A 17780-nucleotide genomic window follows, 5' to 3' on the forward strand; every position below is an offset into this window, starting at 1 on the left:
GCCGTACTGGGAGGCTGGGGGGGATTACGGGGCTGTACTGGGAGAGGTTCTGGGGCTGTACTGGGAAGGACTGGGCCATACTGGGAGGGGTTACTGGGGGGGAACTAGGGGGTTACTGGACTGTACTGGGAGCCTGGGGGAGGTTCTGAGACTGTACTGGGAGGGACTGGGCCATACTGGGAGGCTGGGGGGCGTTACTGGGCTGTACTGGGAGAGGTTCTGGGGCTGTACTGGGAAGGACTGGGCCATAGTGGGAGGGGTTACTGGGCTGTACTGGGAGCCTGGGGGAGGTTCTAGGGCCGTACTGGGAGGGACTGGGGCGTACTGGGAGGGGTTACTGGGCTGTACTGGGGGGGAACTAGTGGGTTACTGGACTGTACTGGGAGCCTGGGGGAGGTTCTGGGGCTGTACTGGGAGGCACTGGGCCATACTGGGAGGCTGGGGGGTGTTACTGGGCTGTACTGGGAGAAGTTCTGGGGCGGTACTGGGAAGGACTGGGCCATACTGGGAAGGGTTACTGGGCTGTACTGGGAGGCACTGGGCCATACTGGGAGGTACTGGGGGTGTTACTGGGCTGTACTGGGAGAAGTTCTGGGGCTGTACTGGGAAGGACTGGGCCATACTGGGAAGGGTTACTGGGCTGTACTGGGAGCCTGCGGGAGGTTCTCGGGCTGTACTGGGTGGGTTACTGGGCTGTACTGGGAGGCTGGGGGGATTACTGGGCTGTACTGGGAAGGACTGGGCCATACTGGGAGGGTTACTGGGCTGTAGGTGGGGGGAACTAGCGGGTTACTGGGCTGTACTGGGAGCCTGGGGGAGGTTCTGGGGCTGTACTGGGTGGGACTGGGCCATACTGGGAGGCTGGGGGGGATTACTGGGCTGTACTGGGAAGGACTGGGCCATACTGGGAGGGGTTACTGGGCTGTACTGGGGGGGACTAGGGTGTTACTGGGCTGTACTGGGAGCCTGGGAGAGGTTCTGGGGCTGTACTGGGAAGGACTGGGCCATGCTGGGAGGCTGGGGGGGGTTACTGGGCTGTAGTGGGGGGGCAGTAGGGTGTTACTGGGCTGTACTGGGAGAGGTTCTGAGGCTGTACTGGGAAGGACTGGGAGGAACTGGGCCATACTGGGAAGGCCTTGATGTCTTCAGGCGGGTACTCTAGAAGCTCTTACTGGTGTGTGGTGGTCCACTCTGGTTCCTACTGGTTTCTAATGGGTTTTGCTGGTCCGTTTCAGTTTGTATAGCCTTAGACTGGTCCATGCTGGTCTTGCTGGTCTTACTGGTCATACTGGGAAGGGTCTGGAGGCTTTAATGGCCCCTCTTAGAAGGTCTTACTGGCCGATGGTGGTCCGTACTGGTTTCTGCTGTCTTCTGCTGCTCTGTGCGGGTCTTTACTGGTCCATACCGATCTTTAGTGACCTACGCTGGGCCATACTGGTCTTACTGGTTGCACCAGAAAAGGTCTGGAGGCTTTAACGGGCCGTTCTGGGAGGTCTTGGGGTTCGTGGTGGCTCCTACTGGTTTCTGCTCCCTTCCACTGGTCCATGCTGGTCTTTAATGAACTATACTGGTGCTTACTGGTCATACTGGGAATGATCTGGAGGCTTTAACGGGCCATTCCAGAAGGTCTTAGGAGTTCGTGGTGGTTCCTACTGGTTTCTGCGGTCTTTATGGGTCCACGCTGGTCTTTAACGAACTGCTCTGGTCCATGCTGGTCTTACTGGTCACACTGGGGAGGGCCTGGAGGCACTAACGGGCCATTCCGGAAGATCTTACTGGTCTGGGGTGGCCCGTACCGCTTCCGACCGTCTTCCGGTGCTCCGTACTGGTCCAAACTGGCCTGACTGGCGGCCCGCAGGCGATGCCGGAGGCCGACCCCCGCCTGGACCCGGGCCGCTGGGCGGCCGCCAGCTTCCGCCCGCGGGGGGCGCCCTCCGCCCCCGCCCCCCGCCCCCGCCGGGGCTTCTGGCGTCGCCTGGGCGGCTGCTGCGGCTGCTGCGGCTGCTGCCGGCGCGGCACCGAGGACTGGGAGCCCCCCCCCGGCGAGGTCCCGGGGCACCGCCCCCCCCAGCCCCTGCGGCCCGGTCAGTGCCAGGGTGGGGGGGCGAGCGGCGGTGGTTTCGGGGCTCCCCGGGAGGAAACGGGGCGGTTTCAGGGCTCCCTGGGAGGAAATGGGGCGGTTTCGGGGCTCCCCATGAGTAAAAAGGGTGGTTTTGGGGCTCCCCGGGAGGAAATGGGGCGGTTTTGGGGTTCCCCATGAGTAAACAGGGCAGTTTTGGGGTTCCCCGGGATGAAACGGGGTGGTTTCGGGGTTCCCCATGAGTAAAAAGGGCGGTTTCAGGGCTCCCTGGGAGGAAAAGGGGTGGTTTTGGGGCTCCCCATGAGTAAAAAGGGCGGTTTTGGGGTTCCCCGGGACAAAATGGGGTGGTTTTGGGGCTCCCCATGAGTAAACAGGGCGGTTTCAGGGCTCCCCAGGAGGAAACTGGGTGGTTTCGGGGTTCCCCATGAGTAAACAGGGCAGTTTTGGGGTTCCCCAGGATGAAACGGGGTGGTTTCGGGGCTCCCCATGAGTAAAAAGGGCAGTTTCGGGGTTCCCCGGGATGAAACGGGGTGGTTTTGGGGTTCCCCATGAGTAAAAAGGGCGGTTTCAGGGCTCCCCGGGAGGAAACGGGGCGGTTTTGGGGTTCCCCATGAGTAAAAAGGGCGGTTTCGGGGCTCCCCGGGAGGAAAAAGGGACTGTTTCGGGGCTCCCCCAAAGCAGATCAAGGCGGGAGGGGCGTCCTCCCCTTTGCCCCGCCCCCTTCTCTCCACCTATCCCCATTTTAGGGCAAAAAGGGCCGTTTTGGAGCCATTTCCAGGCTCGTGTGGGGCAGAAAAGGCAGTTTCAAGGCTCCCCCCCCGTTTTCTTTTCAGGGTTTCGTGCCCCCCCGGGAAAATTTAGGGGTTGTGGGGTCCCCCTCTTAGCGCCCCCGTATCCCCCGTTCCCGTTTTGGGTCCAATCCCGCCCGTTGCGGGCCGCTGCCAGGCCTAGGGGGCAAGTGACGGTTCCAAGGCCCCCCCTCCCGCCCGGGCGGTTTCTGGGGCCGCGCCGCGCGCCGCGTTCTCACTGCCTGCCCCCCCGCCCAGGCCTGTTGGCTCCCCGCGGGCTGGTCGTGGGCTCGCCGGCCGACCGCGTCGCCCACCACACCGCCGAGTTCGCCTGCCCCCGCCTGGTGGTGCGCCGCGGGCAGCCCTTCGGCCTGCGCGTCCTCCTGCCCCGCCCCTTCGACCCCGACGGCGACGGCCTCTGCGTGGAGCTCACGCTGGGTGAGGCCTCGCCCGCCGGGAGGGGCGGGAGGGCGCGGCGGCGGCGACGCCCGTGCGGGCGACGGCCTCACGCCCGGGCGGGGGGCGGCGGCGCCCCGCAGGCCCCAACCCGCAGGTGGCGAAGGGGACGCACGTCCTGGTGCCGCTGGGCGAAGCCTCGGCCACCGGCTGGACGGCCGAGGAGGAGGAGGACGACGACGACGAGGGGGCGGAGCGCCCCGGAGGCCCCGCCCTGCGCCTCCGCCTGACGGCCCCGCCCGACGCGCCCGTCGGCCGCTACCGCCTCAGCGTCAAGACGCGCACGGGCGCGGGGGAGTACGCGGCCCCCTTCGAGGACGCCAACGACTTCTTCCTCCTCTTCAACCCCTGGTGCCCGGGTGCGGCGGCCCTCCGCGGCGGTGTCGGGGCTCCCCGGGGCGGGGCGCGGCGGTGTCGGGGCTCCCCGAGCCCGAGTGGCGGGGGATGGGGGCCCCCGGGGGAGGCTTTGGGGGCGCCCCCGTAACCTCGGGGTGCCCCCGCAGACGACCACGTCTACATGGAGAACACGAGCGACCTCAACGAGTACGTCCTTAACGAGACGGGGCGCATCTTCTACGGCACCGAGGACCAGATCGCCGAGCGCTCCTGGAACTACGGGCAGGTACCCCAAAAATGGGGGGCACCCCAAAAAAACGGGGACCCCAAAAATGGAAGAATCCCCCCCCAAAGTGGGGAGACGCTGGAAATTGGGGTGGGAAACGGGGCGGGGGGGGCGTTAAAATGCGGTGGGGACCCCAGAAATGGGGGGACGCCCCAACATTTGGGGACATCCTAAAAGGGAGGACCCTAAAAATCGGGGGACACCCACAAAGCCATAGCGGGGCCCCAAAATCACCCCGGGGGCCCCTGAAACCACCGAGCTGGGTCTCCGAACCCTCACGGATCCCCGTGATGTCTTGGGGGGACCCTGAAACCGCGTTTTGCAGGTGGGAGGGGGCGGGGCGGGGTTTTGGGGCGACTCGGGAGGATTTGGGGACACCCCTGATTTGGGGGTCCCCCAGTTCGACGCGGGGGTGCTGGAAGCGTGCCTGTACATCCTGGACCGCCGAGGGATGCCCCACAGCGCCCGGGGGGACCCCGTCATGGTGTCCCGCGTCGTCTCTGCCATGGTGGGTTTTTGGGGTGAGCTGGGGGATCTGGGGGGCGGGAAGGTTTGAGTGGCTTAGGGCGCTTGGGGGATGGGTTATGCGGGTTTTGGGGTGCTCCCAGGGGGTTTGGGGGCCGCCATGGGTTTTCAGGTGCGAGACGGCGAGTGGGGGACCGCCGTGGGGTTTTGGGGGTTCTGATGACTTTTGGGGGCTTCTGATGATTTTCAGGGGGTGTTGTTGGGTTTCGGGGGGTTCTGATGACTTTTGGGTGGGGTTCTGATGACTTTTGGAGGCTCCTGATGACTTTTGGGGGCTTCTGATGACTTTTGGGGGCTTCTGATGACTTTCAGGGGGTGTTGTTGGGTTTCGGGGGTTCTGATGACTTTTGGGTGGGGTTCTTTGGCCTTTTGGGGGGTTCTGATGACTTTTGGGGGGTGCTGTTGGGTTTTGGGGGCTTCTGATGACTTTTGGGGGTTCTGATGACTTTTGGGGGGTTCTGATGACTTTCAGGGGTGTTGTTGGGTTTCGGGGGTTCTGATGACTTTTGGGGGTTCTGATGACTTTTGGGGGCTTCTGATGACTTTTGGGGGCTTCTGATGACTTTCGGGGGTGTTGTTGGGTTTCGGGGGTTCTGATGACTTTTGGGTGGGGTTCTTTGGCCTTTTGGGGGCTTCTGATGACTTTTGGGGGCTTCTGATGACTTTTGGGGGCTTCTGATGACTTTTGGGTGGGGTTCTGATGACTTTTGGGGGGTTCTGATGACTTTTGGGGGGTTCTGATGACTTTCAGGGGTGTTGTTGGGTTTCGGGGGTTCTGATGACTTTTGGGTGGGGTTCTGATGACTTTTGGGGGCTTCTGATGACTTTTGGGGGCTTCTGATGACTTTTGGGGGGTTCTGATGACTTTTGGGGGGTTCTGATGACTTTCGGGGGTGTTGTTGGGTTTCGGGGTTCTGATGACTTTTGGGTGGGGTTCTGATGACTTTTGGGGGCTTCTGATGACTTTTGGGGCTTCTGATGACTTTCGGGGGTGTTGTTGGGTTTCGGGGGTTCTGATGACTTTTGGGTGGGGTTCTTTGGCCTTTTGGGGGCTTCTGATGACTTTTGGGGGGCTTCTGATGACTTTTGGGGGCTTCTGATGACTTTTGGGTGGGGTTCTGATGACTTTCGGGGTGTTGTTGGGTTTCGGGGGTTCTGATGACTTTTGGGTGGGGTTCTTTGGCCTTTTGGGGGCTTCTGATGACTTTTGGGGGGCTTCTGATGACTTTTGGGGGCTTCTGATGACTTTTGGGGGGTTCTGATGACTTTCAGGGGTGTTGTTGGGTTTCGGGGGTTCTGATGACTTTTGGGTGGGGTTCTGATGACTTTTGGGGGCTTCTGATGACTTTTGGGGGCTTCTGATGACTTTTGGGGGGTTCTGATGACTTTTGGGGGGTTCTGATGACTTTCGGGGGTGTTGTTGGGTTTCGGGGGTTCTGATGACTTTTGGGTGGGGTTCTGATGACTTTTGGGGGCTTCTGATGACTTTTGGGGGCTTCTGATGACTTTCGGGGTGTTGTTGGGTTTCGGGGGTTCTGATGACTTTTGGGTGGGGTTCTTTGGCCTTTGGGGGGTTCTGATGACTTTTGGGGGGTGCTGTTGGGTTTTGGGGGCTTCTGATGACTTTCGGGGGGTGTTGTTGGGTTTCGGGGGTTCTGATGACTTTTGGGTGGGGTTCTTTGGCCTTTTGGGGGTTCTGATGACTTTTGGGGGTGCTGTTGGGTTTTGGGGGCTTCTGATGACTTTCGGGGGTGTTGTTGGGTTTCGGGGGGTTCTGATGACTTTTGGGGGGTTCTGATGACTTTCAGGGGTGCTGTTGGGTTTTGGGGGCTTCTGATGACTTTCGGGGGTGTTGTTGGGTTTCGGGGGTTCTGATGACTTTTGGGTGGGGTTCTGATGACTTTTGGGGGCTTCTGATGACTTTTGGGGGCTTCTGATGACTTTCGGGGGGTGTTGTTGGGTTTCGGGGGTTCTGATGACTTTTGGGTGGGGTTCTTTGGCCTTTTGGGGGGTTCTGATGACTTTTGGGTGGGGTTCTTTGGCCTTTTGGGGGTTCTGATGACTTTTGGGGGTGCTGTTGGGTTTTGGGGGTTCTGATGACTTTCAGGGGTGTTGTTGGGTTTCGGGGGTTCTGATGACTTTTGGGTGGGGTTCTTTGGCCTTTTGGGGGGCTTCTGATGACTTTTGGGGGCTTCTGATGACTTTTGGGGTGCTGTTGGGTTTTGGGGGCTTCTGATGACTTTCGGGGGTGTTGTTGACTTTCGGGGGTTTTGATGACTTTTGGGGGGTTCTGATGACTTTTGGGGGCTCCTGATGACTTTCGGGGGTGTTGTTGGGTTTCGGGGGTTCTGATGACTTTTGGGTGGGGTTCTTTGGCCTTTTGGGGGTGCTGTTGGGTTTTGGGGGCTCCTGATGACTTTTGGGGGCTCCTGATGACTTTTGGGGGCTCCTGATGACTTTCAGGGGTGTTGTTGGGTTTCGGGGGGTTCTGATGACTTTTGGGTGGGGTTCTGTTGGCCTTTGGGGGCTTCTGATGACTTTCGGGGGTGTTGGGTTTCGGGGTGCTGTTGGGTTTTGGGGTGTCTGACTTTCGGGGGTTCTGATGACTTCTGGGGAGTGTTGGGTTTTGGGGCGTTTCCATGGGGTTTGGGGGGTTCTTTGGCCCCTTGGGGGGTTCTGATGACACTTTGGGGGGTTCTCAGGGGGAGCTGGGGGGGGTCCCGTGACTTCACGGCCTTTGGTGGCTTCTCTTGACTTTTGGGGGTGCCCCCAGATTTCGGGGGCTGTTCTGATGGTGCGTTGGGGGCTCCCATGGCTTTTTGAGGCACCCGGGGGGGGTCTCCGTGTTTCGGGGCCCGGGGGTTGCCCCCGTGACGCTTTGGGGTGCCCCAGGTGAACTCTCTGGACGACAACGGGGTGCTGGTGGGCAACTGGACGGGGGACTACGCCCAGGGCACCAACCCCTCGGCCTGGGCCGGCTCCGTGGACATCCTCCGCTCCTACCACGGCGCCGGCGCCCCCGTGCGCTACGGCCAGTGCTGGGTCTTCGCCGGCGTCATGACCACCGGTGCGTCGCCCCCGACTGGTTTATACTGGTCCGGACCGCTCTGGCCCTGGCGTGGGCTGGGGAGGGGGTTGGGAGGGTGCGGACGGCTCCAGGAGCCGCCAGAAGGCGGCCGGGGTCGCCGCAGGGGGGAGCAGTCGGGCGTGAGGTGCCGGGTTTCATTACGCGGGGTGATACTGGTCTGGTCTGGGCTGATACTGGTCTGGGCTGGGCTGATACTGGTCTGGTCTGGGCTGACACTGGTCTGGGCGAGCTGACACTGGTCTGGGCTGGGCTGACACTGGTCTGGGCTGGGCTGACACTGGTCTGGGCTGGGCTGACACTGGTCTGGGCTGACACTGGTCTGGGCTGACACTGGTCTGGTCTGGGCTGACACTGGTCTGGTCTGGGCTGACACTGGTCTGGTCTGGGCTGATACTGGGCTGGGCTGACACTGGTCTGGGCGGGCTGACACTGGTCTGGGCGGGCTGACACTGGTCTGGGCGAGCTGACACTGGTCTGGGCTGGGCTGACACTGGTCTGGTCTGGGCTGACACTGGTCTGGGCTGGGCTGACACTGGTCTGGGCTGGGCTGACACTGGTCTGGGCGGGCTGACACTGGTCTGGTCTGGGCTGACACTGGTCTGGGCTGACACTGGTCTGGGCTGGGCTGACACTGGTCTGGGCTGGGCTGACACTGGTCTGGTCTGGGCTGACGACATTGGTCTGGGCTGACACTGGTCTGGGCTGGGCTGACACTGGTCTGGGCGAGCTGACACTGGTCTGGGCGGGCTGACACTGGTCTGAGCCAGGCTCATACTGGGAGAGCGCCTGGGGAGCCCCGGGAATCACGCCAGGGCAGACCGGAGCCTCGAGTGCGGGGATAAGTGAAGCCTAAAATGTGTTCTTGATACTGGCCTGCACTGGTCTGACCCAGCTATAGACTGGTTTGTACTGGGAGGGGGCCCAGGGTGCCCTGGGAGACGCTGGAAGGCAGAGGGGAGCCTCTCGCGGGGAGACGAGTCAAGCCCGAGAGATGTGCTTTGACAGTGGTCTGTACTGGTCTGTACTGGTCTGTACTGGTCTGTACTGGTCTGTACCGGTGCCCCCAGTGCTGCGGTGCCTGGGCCTCCCCACCCGCACCGTCACCAACTACAACTCGGCCCACGACACCGACGTCTCCCTCACCACCGACATCTACTTCGACGAGAACATGCGGCCCCTGGAGCGCCTCAACACCGACTCCGTCTGGTACTGGTTCACGCTGGTCCAAACTGGTCTGGGCCAGGAGGCGCGGGGAAGGGGGTGCCGGGAGGTGGTTTGGGGGCTGGGGGGGAGAGCGGCTGGTGTAAGGGCCGGGAGGCGCGTCCTGGGCCCCGCTGGTGCGCGCTGGTTTGTAATGGCTTGCGCCGGCCCGCGCCGGCTGTGCTGGTCCATACTGGTTTGCGCTGGGCTCTGCAGGAACTTCCACGTGTGGAACGACTGCTGGATGAAGCGCCCCGACCTCCCCGACGGCTACGACGGGTGGCAGGTCGTCGACGCCACGCCCCAGGAGACCAGCAGCGGTACTGGTTTATACTGGTCTGCGTCGGGAGGCGCTGGGGGGGCCCGGGGGCGGGCGGTCTGTGGCCGGCGGGCGAGGGAGGAGCCACCGCGGGGGCTCGGCGGCCCGCGCCGGTCTATACTGGTCTATACTGGTGACGCCCCAGGGCTGTTCTGCTGCGGGCCGTGCTCGGTGACGGCGGTGAAGAACGGCGAGGTCTTCCTCAAGTACGACACGCCCTTCGTCTTCGCCGAGGTAGGGGCGGGGCGCGGTCCCCGAGGGCGTGGCCGCTCCGCCGGCGGCGCGGCCCGGCCCGGCCTGACGGGGCGCGTCCGCAGGTGAACAGCGACAAGGTCTACTGGCAGCGGCAGCCCGGCGGCGCCTTCACCATCGTGCACGTGGAGGAAGGCGCCATCGGGCGCCGCATCAGCACCCTGGGGCCGGGATCCGGCGCCCGCCTGGACGTCACCCACCAGTACAAGCACCCCGAGGGTGAGGCCCCGCCCCGCGCCCCCCGCGGCCACCCTCGACCCCGTCGTTCCTCGTCCCGAGCCTTGGCCTGCCGCCCCCGCCCCTTGGGCCCTGTGACGTCATAACCCGTGCCCTTTGACCCCCCCAGCCCTACGAGCCATCAGCCCTTGACCTCTAGACCCCATAACCCTTGACCTATTGACCAAAGACCCAAGACCCGTGACGCCATGACCCAACGACCCTTGACGTCATCGTTCCTACCGCCACGTGTTGACCCCTTGGCCCTGTGACCCCGCAACCCTTGCTCCCTGACCCAATAACCCCTTCCCTTTGACCCCAAACCCAACGCCCCTCGACCTCATCGATCCTACTGCCACATGTTGACCCCTTGGCCCTGTGACCCCGCAACCCTTGACCTGTTGACCCAATAACCCCTTCCCTTTGACCCCAAACCCAACGGCCCTCGACCTCATCGATCCTACCGCCACGTGTTGACCCCTTGGCCCTGTGACCCCGCAACCCTTGACCTGTTGACCCAATAACCCCTTCCCTTTGACCCCAAACCCAACGCCCCTCGACCTCATCGATCCTACCGCCACGTGTTGACCCCTTGGCCCTGTGACCCCGCAACCCTTGACCTGTTGACCCAATAACCCCTTCCCTTTGACCCCCCAAACCCAACGCCCCTCGACCTCATCGATCCTACCGCCACGTGTTGACCCCTGGGCCCTGTGACCCCGCAACCCTTGCTCCCTGACCCAATAACCCCTTCCCTTTGACCCCAAACCCAACGCCCCTCGACCTCATCGATCCTACCGCCACGTGTTGACCCCTTGGCCCTGTGACCCCGCAACCCTTGACCTGTTGACCCAATAACCCCTTCCCTTTGACCCCAAACCCAACGCCCCTCGACCTCATCGATCCTACCGCCACGTGTTGACCCCTTGGCCCTGTGACCCCGCAACCCTTGACCTGTTGACCCAATAACCCCTTCCCTTTGACCCCAAACCCAATGCCCCTCGACCTCATCGATCCTACCGCCACGTGTTGACCCCTGGGCCCTGTGACCCCGCAACCCTTGACCTGTTGACCCAATAACCCCTTCCCTTTGTCCCCAAACCCCACGCCCTCGACCTCATCGATCCTACCGCCACGTGTTGACCCCTGGGCCCTGTGACCCCGCAACCCTTGACCTGTTGACCCAATAACCCCTTCCCTTTGACCCCACACCCCACGCCCCTCGACCCGTTGACCTACGGCCTGCGACCCAACAGCCCCACCCACGACCGCTGACCCCCGGGCCCCCCCAACCCACGACCCTTGACCCAACGACCCATGACTTGCCCTGACCCCCGCCCTCCGCCCCGCAGGCTCGGAGGAGGAGCGCCGCGCCGTCTCCACCGCCACCTCCCATGGCTCCCGCCCCCGCAACCGGGGGGCCCCGTCCTCTGGGGAGGTGACCCTGACGGTGGGGGCGGGGCCGGCGGTGGCGGGGGCGGAGCTGGAGCTGCGGGCGGTGGCCCGCAACGACGGGGCGGAGCCTCGGACGCTCCGCCTGCGCCTGGCGCTCTGCGCCGTCCGCTACACCGGCGTCTCCGGAGCCCCCTTCCGGCAGGAGCAGCACCGCCGCGCCGTGCCGCCGGGGCAGGGTGAGGCCCGGGTGCCCCCGGCGGCGCCGCCCCCCCCCGGCGCCCGGGTCCCGCCCGCAGCCCCGGGTCCCCGACGCCGCCCGTGTCCCCCCCAGAGGAGACGGTGACGATGACGGTGGCCTACGCCGAATACGGGCCCCACGTGGGGGACCAGGACGCGCTGAAGCTGACGGTGGCCGGGGCCGTGGAGGAGACGGGGCAGGTGGTGGCCAAGGAGCTGCGGGTCCGGCTGCACACGCCCGAGCTCACCTTGACGGTACGGCCGGGGGCGCAGGTCCTGGGGTGCCCCAAGATGGTTGGGTGCTCCTCCCGGGGACGCGGGTGCTCCTCCAGGAGATGTTTGGGTGCTCCTGGGTCCTCCATGATGGGGCTGAGGCTTCCTGGATGCTGGGTCCTCCCCGCCATCCTGGCCCCAGCCCGGGGTGGGGTGGGAGGGAGGGGACCCGGGTGCCTGGGGTCCCCCCCAAATGCCGGGGTCCCCCTGGCCACCTGGGTCCTCTTCCGGCAGCTGCTGGCCCCGGCGGTGGTGGGGCAGGAGACCCCGGTCCAGGTGGTCTTCCAGAACCCCCTGCCCGAGCCCCTGCGCGGGGCCACCCTGCGGATGGAAGGAGCCGGCATCTCCTGCCCCAAGCCCTTCGCCATGGGGTGAGCGCCCCGGGATGTGGGGGGGGGACCCCGAACTCTGGGGAGGGGACCCCGGTGGGTGGAGGGACCCCGGAATGGGGGAGGGGACCCCGAACTCTGGGGAGGGGACGCCAGTGGGTGGGGGATCCCGGAATGGGGGAGGGGACCCCAAACTCTGGGGAGGAGACGCCGGTGGGTGGAGGGGACCCTGGAATGGGTGGAGGGACCCTGGAATGGGGGAGGGGACCCCAAACTCTGGGGAGGGGACGCCGGTGGGTGGGGGATCCCGGAATGGGGGAGGGATCCCGAACTCTGGGGAGGGGACCCCGGTGGGTGGGGGGACCCTGGAATGGGGGAGGGACCCCGAACTCTGGGGAGGGGACGCCGGTGGGTGGGGGATCCCGGAATGGGGGAGGGGACCCCGAACTCTGGGGAGGGGACGCCAGTGGGTGGGGGATCCCGGAATGGGGGAGGGGACCCCGAACTCTGGGGAGGGGACGCCGGTGGGTGGGGGGATCCCGGAATGGGGGAGGGGACCCCAAACTCTGGGGAGGGGACCCCGGTGGGTGGAGGGGACCCCGGTGGGTGGGGGGACCCCGTGCCCTGGGGGGACCCCAACTCCCGAGGGGGGAGGGACCCCGGTCAAGAGGGGGCTGTGACGCGGGGCTGTGACGCGGGGCTGTGACGCGGGGGTCCCCCCCGTGCCCCGCAGGTCGGTGGGGGCGGGGCAGGCGGTGCGGCTGCGCCAGGCCGTGGTGCCGCAGCGGCCGGGGCGCCGGCGGCTGGTGGCCGCGCTCGAGAGCGCCCAGCTGGGGCCCCTGCACGGCGTCCTCCAGCTCGACGTCGCCCCGGCTCCCGCCGGGAGCACCGGGAGCCCTCCCCGGCGCCCGCGACGCGCCCGGCGTCGCGCACCCCCGCCCGCCGGCAGCACCGGGGGGTGAGGGGGGCGCCAGGAGGGCCTGGAGGGGGCACTGGGAGGGCGTGGAGGGGGCACTGGGAGCACTGGGAGGGCGACTGGGAGCACTGGGAGGGCGTGGAGGGGGCACTGGGAGCACTGGGAGGGCGTGGAGGGGGCACTGGGAGCACTGGGAGGGCGACTGGGAGCACTGGGAGGGCGTGGAGGGGGACTGGGAGCGCCGGGAGGGTAACTGGGAACACTGGGAGGGCGCCTGGGGGCACTGGGAGCACTGGGAGGGCGACTGGGAGCACTGGGAGGGCGTGGAGGGGGGACTGGGAGCGCCGGGAGGGCGTGGAGGGGGGACTGGGGGTACCAGGAGGGTAACTGGGAGCACTGGGAGGGCGTGGAGGGGGGACTGGGAGCACCGGGAGGGTAATTGGGAGCACTGGGAGGGTGACTGGGGGCACTGGGAGCACCGGGAGGGCAACTGGGAGCACCGGGAGGGTGACTGGGGGCACTGGGATGCCGTGGAGGGGACACTGGGAGCACTGGGAGGGTGACTGGGGGCTGCACTGGGAGCGCCGGGCGGGGGCACTGGGAGCACGGGGACAGCCCCGCCCCTCCCAGCGCCCCCGGCTTGGCCCCGCCCCCTCCCAGTTCCCCCCGTTTCGCCCCAATGACGTCATCGAGCCGCTCCCCTCCCACGTGACGTCAGTTCCACCCTTCCCCGCCCCCCCCCCTCCTCACGTCATCAATAAACCGCTGTGATGAAACAACGGCTCCGGGACGTCACTGGAGGGGGGGGGCGGGGCCGCGCGGGGAGGAGGCAGCGCGGGAACGTGACGTCACGAAGGGGCGGGAATAGCGCGTGGCGATTGGTGGCGGCGGCGGCCAATGGGGAGGGCGGGGGGCGGGGCCACGCCTTTAACGCGCGGCTCGCCGGCGCGCTGACGTCACTTCCGACGCGGCGGGCACGCGGGGCCGCCGCCGGGTTACCGGTGCCGCCGGTGCCGCCGCCTACGCACCGCACCCCCGCCCCCGCGCGGAAGTGACGGAACCGCCCCTCGCGCCGCGCAGCATGGGTGGAAGTGACGTCAGGTGAGCGGAGAGTGGGGGAGGGAAGGAGGGGCGGGGCGGCGGGGGTGGGCGGGACTACGGCGCGGGGAGGCGTGGCTGGGAGGGTGAGGCGCGGGGGCGGGGCTGGGGCGTGGGGGCGGGGGCGGGGCTATGGAGCGGCGGGTGTGGCGGGGGCGTGGGGGGGTGTTGCCCGGCAGGGGCGGAGCCTCCCGCTGACCCCGCCCCCGCCATCAGCCCGGGCGTGGCCCTGCGGGTGGCGCTGGCGGGGGCGTGGCACGTGGTGCGTGGGCGGAGCCTGGGCCAGTTCCCGCGGGTGCTGGGGCTGCTGGAGGCCGTGGGGCGCGCGGCCCCCGCCGCCGTCCGCTTCCGACACGGCGCCCGCCTGCGCCTGGGCCTGCAGGCCGCCGTGAGTATCCCCGCCTCCCCCTCCCAGCGTGCTCCGCGGCCCCCGGCGCGGCCGCCGCCCCGCCCCGCCCTGCCGCCCCGCCCTGCCGCCCCTCCGGCTCCCGGCATGGCCGCCGGCCTGCCCACCGCTCGCTGCGCCTTCCGAGGTGGCCGCCGCCCTCCTCCCGCAACCCTTCCCAGCATGCGGCGGCGGCTGCCATCTTCCCATGGTGCCCCGGGGCCGGTGGCCATCTTGCTGGAGGTGGCAGCCGTCCTGCCACCGTCTTCCCGTCACGCTCCTGGGGCAGGCGGCCATCTTGCCAGGGTTCCCCGTGATGGCAGCCATCTTCCCATCGTGCCCCTGGGGCGGGCAGCCATCTTGCCAGGGTTCCCCACGGTGGCAGCCATCTCGCCGAGGCCGGCGGCCATCTTCCCATGCTCCCCCCTTCCCAGCACCCGCCTCCCGTCCCCTTGTCCCCCCCCCCGGCGGCCATCTTCCCCCGCTGCCCTGCAGGTGGTGGTGCAGATGCTGCAGGAGGCCCAGCCCGACGGGAAGGTCTTCGACGCCATCGACTCCTTCTTCCCCGAGGGGGAGGCGCCAGCTGCCGGCCTCGGCCAGGCCGTGAGTGACGGGGGGGTGGGGGAGGGGCGCGGGGGGCCCGGGCGTGCCCTCAACCCCCCGTGTCCCCCCAGACCCCCCAGGAGCTGGCGATGGTGGCGGAGGCGCAGGAGAGCTTCCGCGACCTGGTGCTGGCGCTGCTGGCGGACCGCGGGCGGCGGGCGGCCTACCTGCAGGTACCTCCCGGTGCCTCCCAGTGCCCTCCCAGTAGCCCCCCAGTGCCCTCCCAGTAGCGCTGCGGTTTTTCCCACTTCCCCCCAGTGCCTCCCGCTGTCTCCCAGTTTCTCCCAGTGCTTCCCAGTGCCCTCCCAGTAGCCCCCCAGTGCCCTCCCAGTAGCCCCCCAGTGCCCTCCCAGTAGCGCTGCGGTTTTTCCCACTTCCGCCCAGTGCCTCCCGCTGTCTCCCAGTTTCTCCCAGTGCTTCCCAGTGCCCTCCCAGTAGCCCCCCAGTGCCCTCCCAGTAGCGCTGCGGTTTTTCCCACTTCCCCCCAGTGCCTCCCGCTGTCTCCCAGTTTCTCCCAGTGCTTCCCAGTGCCCTCCCAGTAGCCCCCAGTGCCCTCCCAGTAGCCCCCCAGTGCCCTCCCAGTAGCGCTGCGGTTTTTCCCACTTCCCCCCAGTGCCTCCCGCTGTCTCCCAGTTTCTCCCAGTGCCCTCCCAGTAGCCCCCCAGTGCCCTCCCAGTAGCGCTGCGGTTTTTCCCACTTCCCCCCAGTGCCTCCCAGTTTCTCCCAGTTTCTCCCAGTGCTTCCCAGTGCCCTCCCAGTAGCCCCCAGTGCCCTCCCAGTAGCCCCCCAGTGCCCTCCCAGTAGCTCTGCGGTTTTTCCCACTTCCCCCCAGTGCCTCCCAGTTTCTCCCAGTTTCTCCCAGTGCTTCCCAGTGCCCTCCCAGTAGCCCCCAGTGCCCTCCCAGTAGCGCTGCGGTTTTTCCCACTTCCCCCAGTGCCTCCCAGCTGTCTCCCAGTTTCTCCCAGTGCTTCCCAGTGCCCTCCCAGTAGCCCCCAGTGCCCTCCCAGTAGCGCTGCGGTTTTTCCCACTTCCCCCCAGTGCCTCCCGCTGTCTCCCAGTTTCTCCCAGTGCTTCCCAGTAGGCCCCCAGTGCCCTCCCAGTAGCGCTGTGGTTTTTCCCACTTCCCCCCAGTGCCTCCCGCTGTCTCCCAGTTCCTCCCAGGGCTTCCCAGTGCCTTCCAGTTTATCCCAGTACCCCTAAATGCCTCCCAGTGCCCACCCAGTTTGTCCCAGCGTCCCCCAATTGCCTCCCAGTGCCTTCCTGTTGCCCCCAGTGCCCCCCGCCCTCCCCCAAACCCTCGCGACGGGTCCTGGGTGCCCCGGGAGGGGCTCCCAGTGCCCCCCAGTGCCTCCCAGTACCCCCAGGGCCCAGCGGGGCAGGAGTACGGGGAGCCGTTCCTGCAGGCGCTCGAGCGTCTCTTTTACGAGTACCTGCAGCGGCTGGAGAGCGCCCTGCCCCCCCCGGACCTGCGGCAGGTGGGCGGGGCCTCCTGGAGGGGCGGGGCCTGCGGGGGGGGCTAGGGGCTGGAGGGGAGGGGGTGGGAAAAGGGGGGGGCTTGGCAAAGGGGAGGGGCTTAAAGGAGGGGGTGGGTCCAGGTTGAAAGGGTGGGGCGGGGCTTAGGCAGAGGGTGGGGCTTGCCCTCCTAACCCGGCGGGGCCAAGGGGTGGGCCTCAAGGCAAGGGGGCGGGGCCCGGGCTCGGTCCCACCCCCTGACCCCACCCTTTCCAGCTCCATGAGGTGGTGTGGAGCCACGCCCCTCCGGGACTCCGCCCCCACGACCTGCCAATCCTGACCCGGTACCTGGCTGACATGGGCCACGCCCACTGCGGTAGGTGGGGCTTAACACGAGGGGCGGGGCTTAAGGAGTAAGAATAGGGGTGGGTCTTAGCACCATGGGGGCGGGCCTAAGGACAAGAGGCGGGGCTTTGTGGAGGGTGCAACCCCCCGCGGCCCCGCCCGACCCTAAGCCCCGCCCCCAGGCCCTGTACCCCGCCCCCTGGCCGCTGCCGCCGGGTCCCTCCGCCCCGAGCTGCCCACCCGGTAAGTAGCCCCGCCCCCTTTGCCCATTAAGCCCCGCCCCCTCCCCTCATTAACACCACGTCCCTTTCTGGCTCCACCCCCTCCAGCCTAAGGCCCCGCCCAGGCCCCCAGAGGCTCTGCCCTCACAAGCCCCCACCCTTGGGTGAGTATTGAGGGGAGGGGACTCTGGCCCCGCCCTGAGGCGGAGCCACACCTCCGGCCCCGCCCTGACCCGCCCTGCCTCCCCGCAGATTTTGTCGGTGATGTCATCAGCGACTCGGAGGACGACGGATCCCCGCGCAGGAAGGTGGGGGGCAATTAGGGGGCGGGGGGGTAATTAGGGGTTGGGGTGGCAAGTGGGCGTGACCAGGGGCAAGCACGTGGTCTGGGGGGGTTAATTAGGGGCTGAGAGCGTAATTAGGGGCTGGGGGTAATTAGCGGCCAAGGCGGGGGGTAGTTAATCCCCCCTTTTCTCCTCCAGGCGCGGGCCCTTCCCCTCTCCCGCCGCGCCGTGCCCCGCTCCGGTGAGTGCCCCGCTCTTAATTACCCCCTAATTACCCCTCATGCTAATTGCCCCCCCCCCCATCCCCGGGGCCGCTGCCAAATAAGGAGCCATGAGGTTCCCCCCGCTGCCACATTCTGCGCCACCCGCTTGTCACCCCGCCCCACGCCATCCGATTGGTCTGTCCGAGCCGCGCTCACACCCCATTGGTCCCCCAGAACTGGAGGGGTTCCGTCCATCCCTCCCATTGCTCTCAATGGGGCCGTACCACGGTGGTGGGGGGGGGGAGTTAAAGGGGCCAGTCGGCTTTTAGGAGGGAAGGAAGCGGCCAATGGGAGCGCGGCAGTGCTGAAGAGGGGCGGGCCGCGGGGCATGATGAGATCAAATCCATAAACCGCTAAATTTGGGGGTAAAAAAGCCATTTTACTCCCCCCTGCCTCCCCTTCCGCCCCCGGGGTGGTGCACTCCGGCGGCGGG

At 66.5% G+C, this 17780-nt stretch overlaps 3 protein-coding genes across 3 annotated transcripts in view; 2 read left to right on the forward strand and 1 right to left on the reverse strand.

Annotated features, from left to right (window-relative positions):
* Positions 1–13770, reverse strand: part of NOP10 (NOP10 ribonucleoprotein) — a 38037-nt gene extending 24267 nt beyond the window's left edge. The window contains exon 1 of the mRNA XM_072849266.1: positions 13767–13770. The gene's annotated coding sequence lies outside the window, so the exon portion shown is untranslated. The remainder of the gene's footprint in view (positions 1–13766) is intronic.
* TGM1 (transglutaminase 1) lies at positions 1862–12777 on the forward strand. Its single transcript, XM_072849246.1, has 14 exons — positions 1862–2084; positions 3127–3306; positions 3408–3683; positions 3828–3946; positions 4347–4454; positions 7364–7538; positions 8627–8765; positions 8976–9079; positions 9224–9312; positions 9396–9549; positions 10899–11177; positions 11273–11433; positions 11686–11822; positions 12514–12777. Exons 1-14 carry the CDS (start codon positions 1862–1864, stop codon positions 12740–12742), a joined length of 2373 nt encoding a protein of 790 aa, XP_072705347.1. The 3' UTR covers positions 12743–12777.
* On the forward strand, positions 13726–17108 carry TINF2 (TERF1 interacting nuclear factor 2). The gene is made up of 8 exons (XM_072849263.1): positions 13726–13797; positions 14011–14182; positions 14675–14782; positions 14854–14955; positions 16147–16257; positions 16511–16610; positions 16909–16964; positions 17053–17108. The coding sequence occupies exons 1-7, from the start codon at positions 13778–13780 to the stop codon at positions 16911–16913; spliced, it is 618 nt and encodes a 205-aa protein (XP_072705364.1). The 5' UTR covers positions 13726–13777; the 3' UTR covers positions 16914–16964; positions 17053–17108.
* The last annotated feature ends 672 nt before the right edge of the window (positions 17109–17780 follow it).

Source organism: Ciconia boyciana, unplaced genomic scaffold, assembly GCF_034638445.1.
Source record: "Ciconia boyciana unplaced genomic scaffold, ASM3463844v1 HiC_scaffold_38, whole genome shotgun sequence".
NCBI classification, from domain to species: domain Eukaryota; kingdom Metazoa; phylum Chordata; class Aves; order Ciconiiformes; family Ciconiidae; genus Ciconia; species Ciconia boyciana.

Coding starts and splice junctions, on each gene's coding strand:
- TGM1 (XM_072849246.1), top strand. CDS start 1,862: ATGCCGGAGGCCGACCCCCGCCTGGACCCGGGCCGCTGGGCGGCCGCC. Junction 3,684..3,827: donor CTTCAACCCCTGGTGCCCGG/GTGCGGCGGCCC, acceptor GTGCCCCCGCAG/ACGACCACGTCTACATGGAG. Junction 11,434..11,685: donor CGCCCGAGCTCACCTTGACG/GTACGGCCGGGG, acceptor CTCTTCCGGCAG/CTGCTGGCCCCGGCGGTGGT.
- TINF2 (XM_072849263.1), top strand. CDS start 13,778: ATGGGTGGAAGTGACGTCAG. Junction 13,798..14,010: donor ATGGGTGGAAGTGACGTCAG/GTGAGCGGAGAG, acceptor CCCCGCCATCAG/CCCGGGCGTGGCCCTGCGGG. Junction 16,258..16,510: donor CCCCCCCGGACCTGCGGCAG/GTGGGCGGGGCC, acceptor CACCCTTTCCAG/CTCCATGAGGTGGTGTGGAG.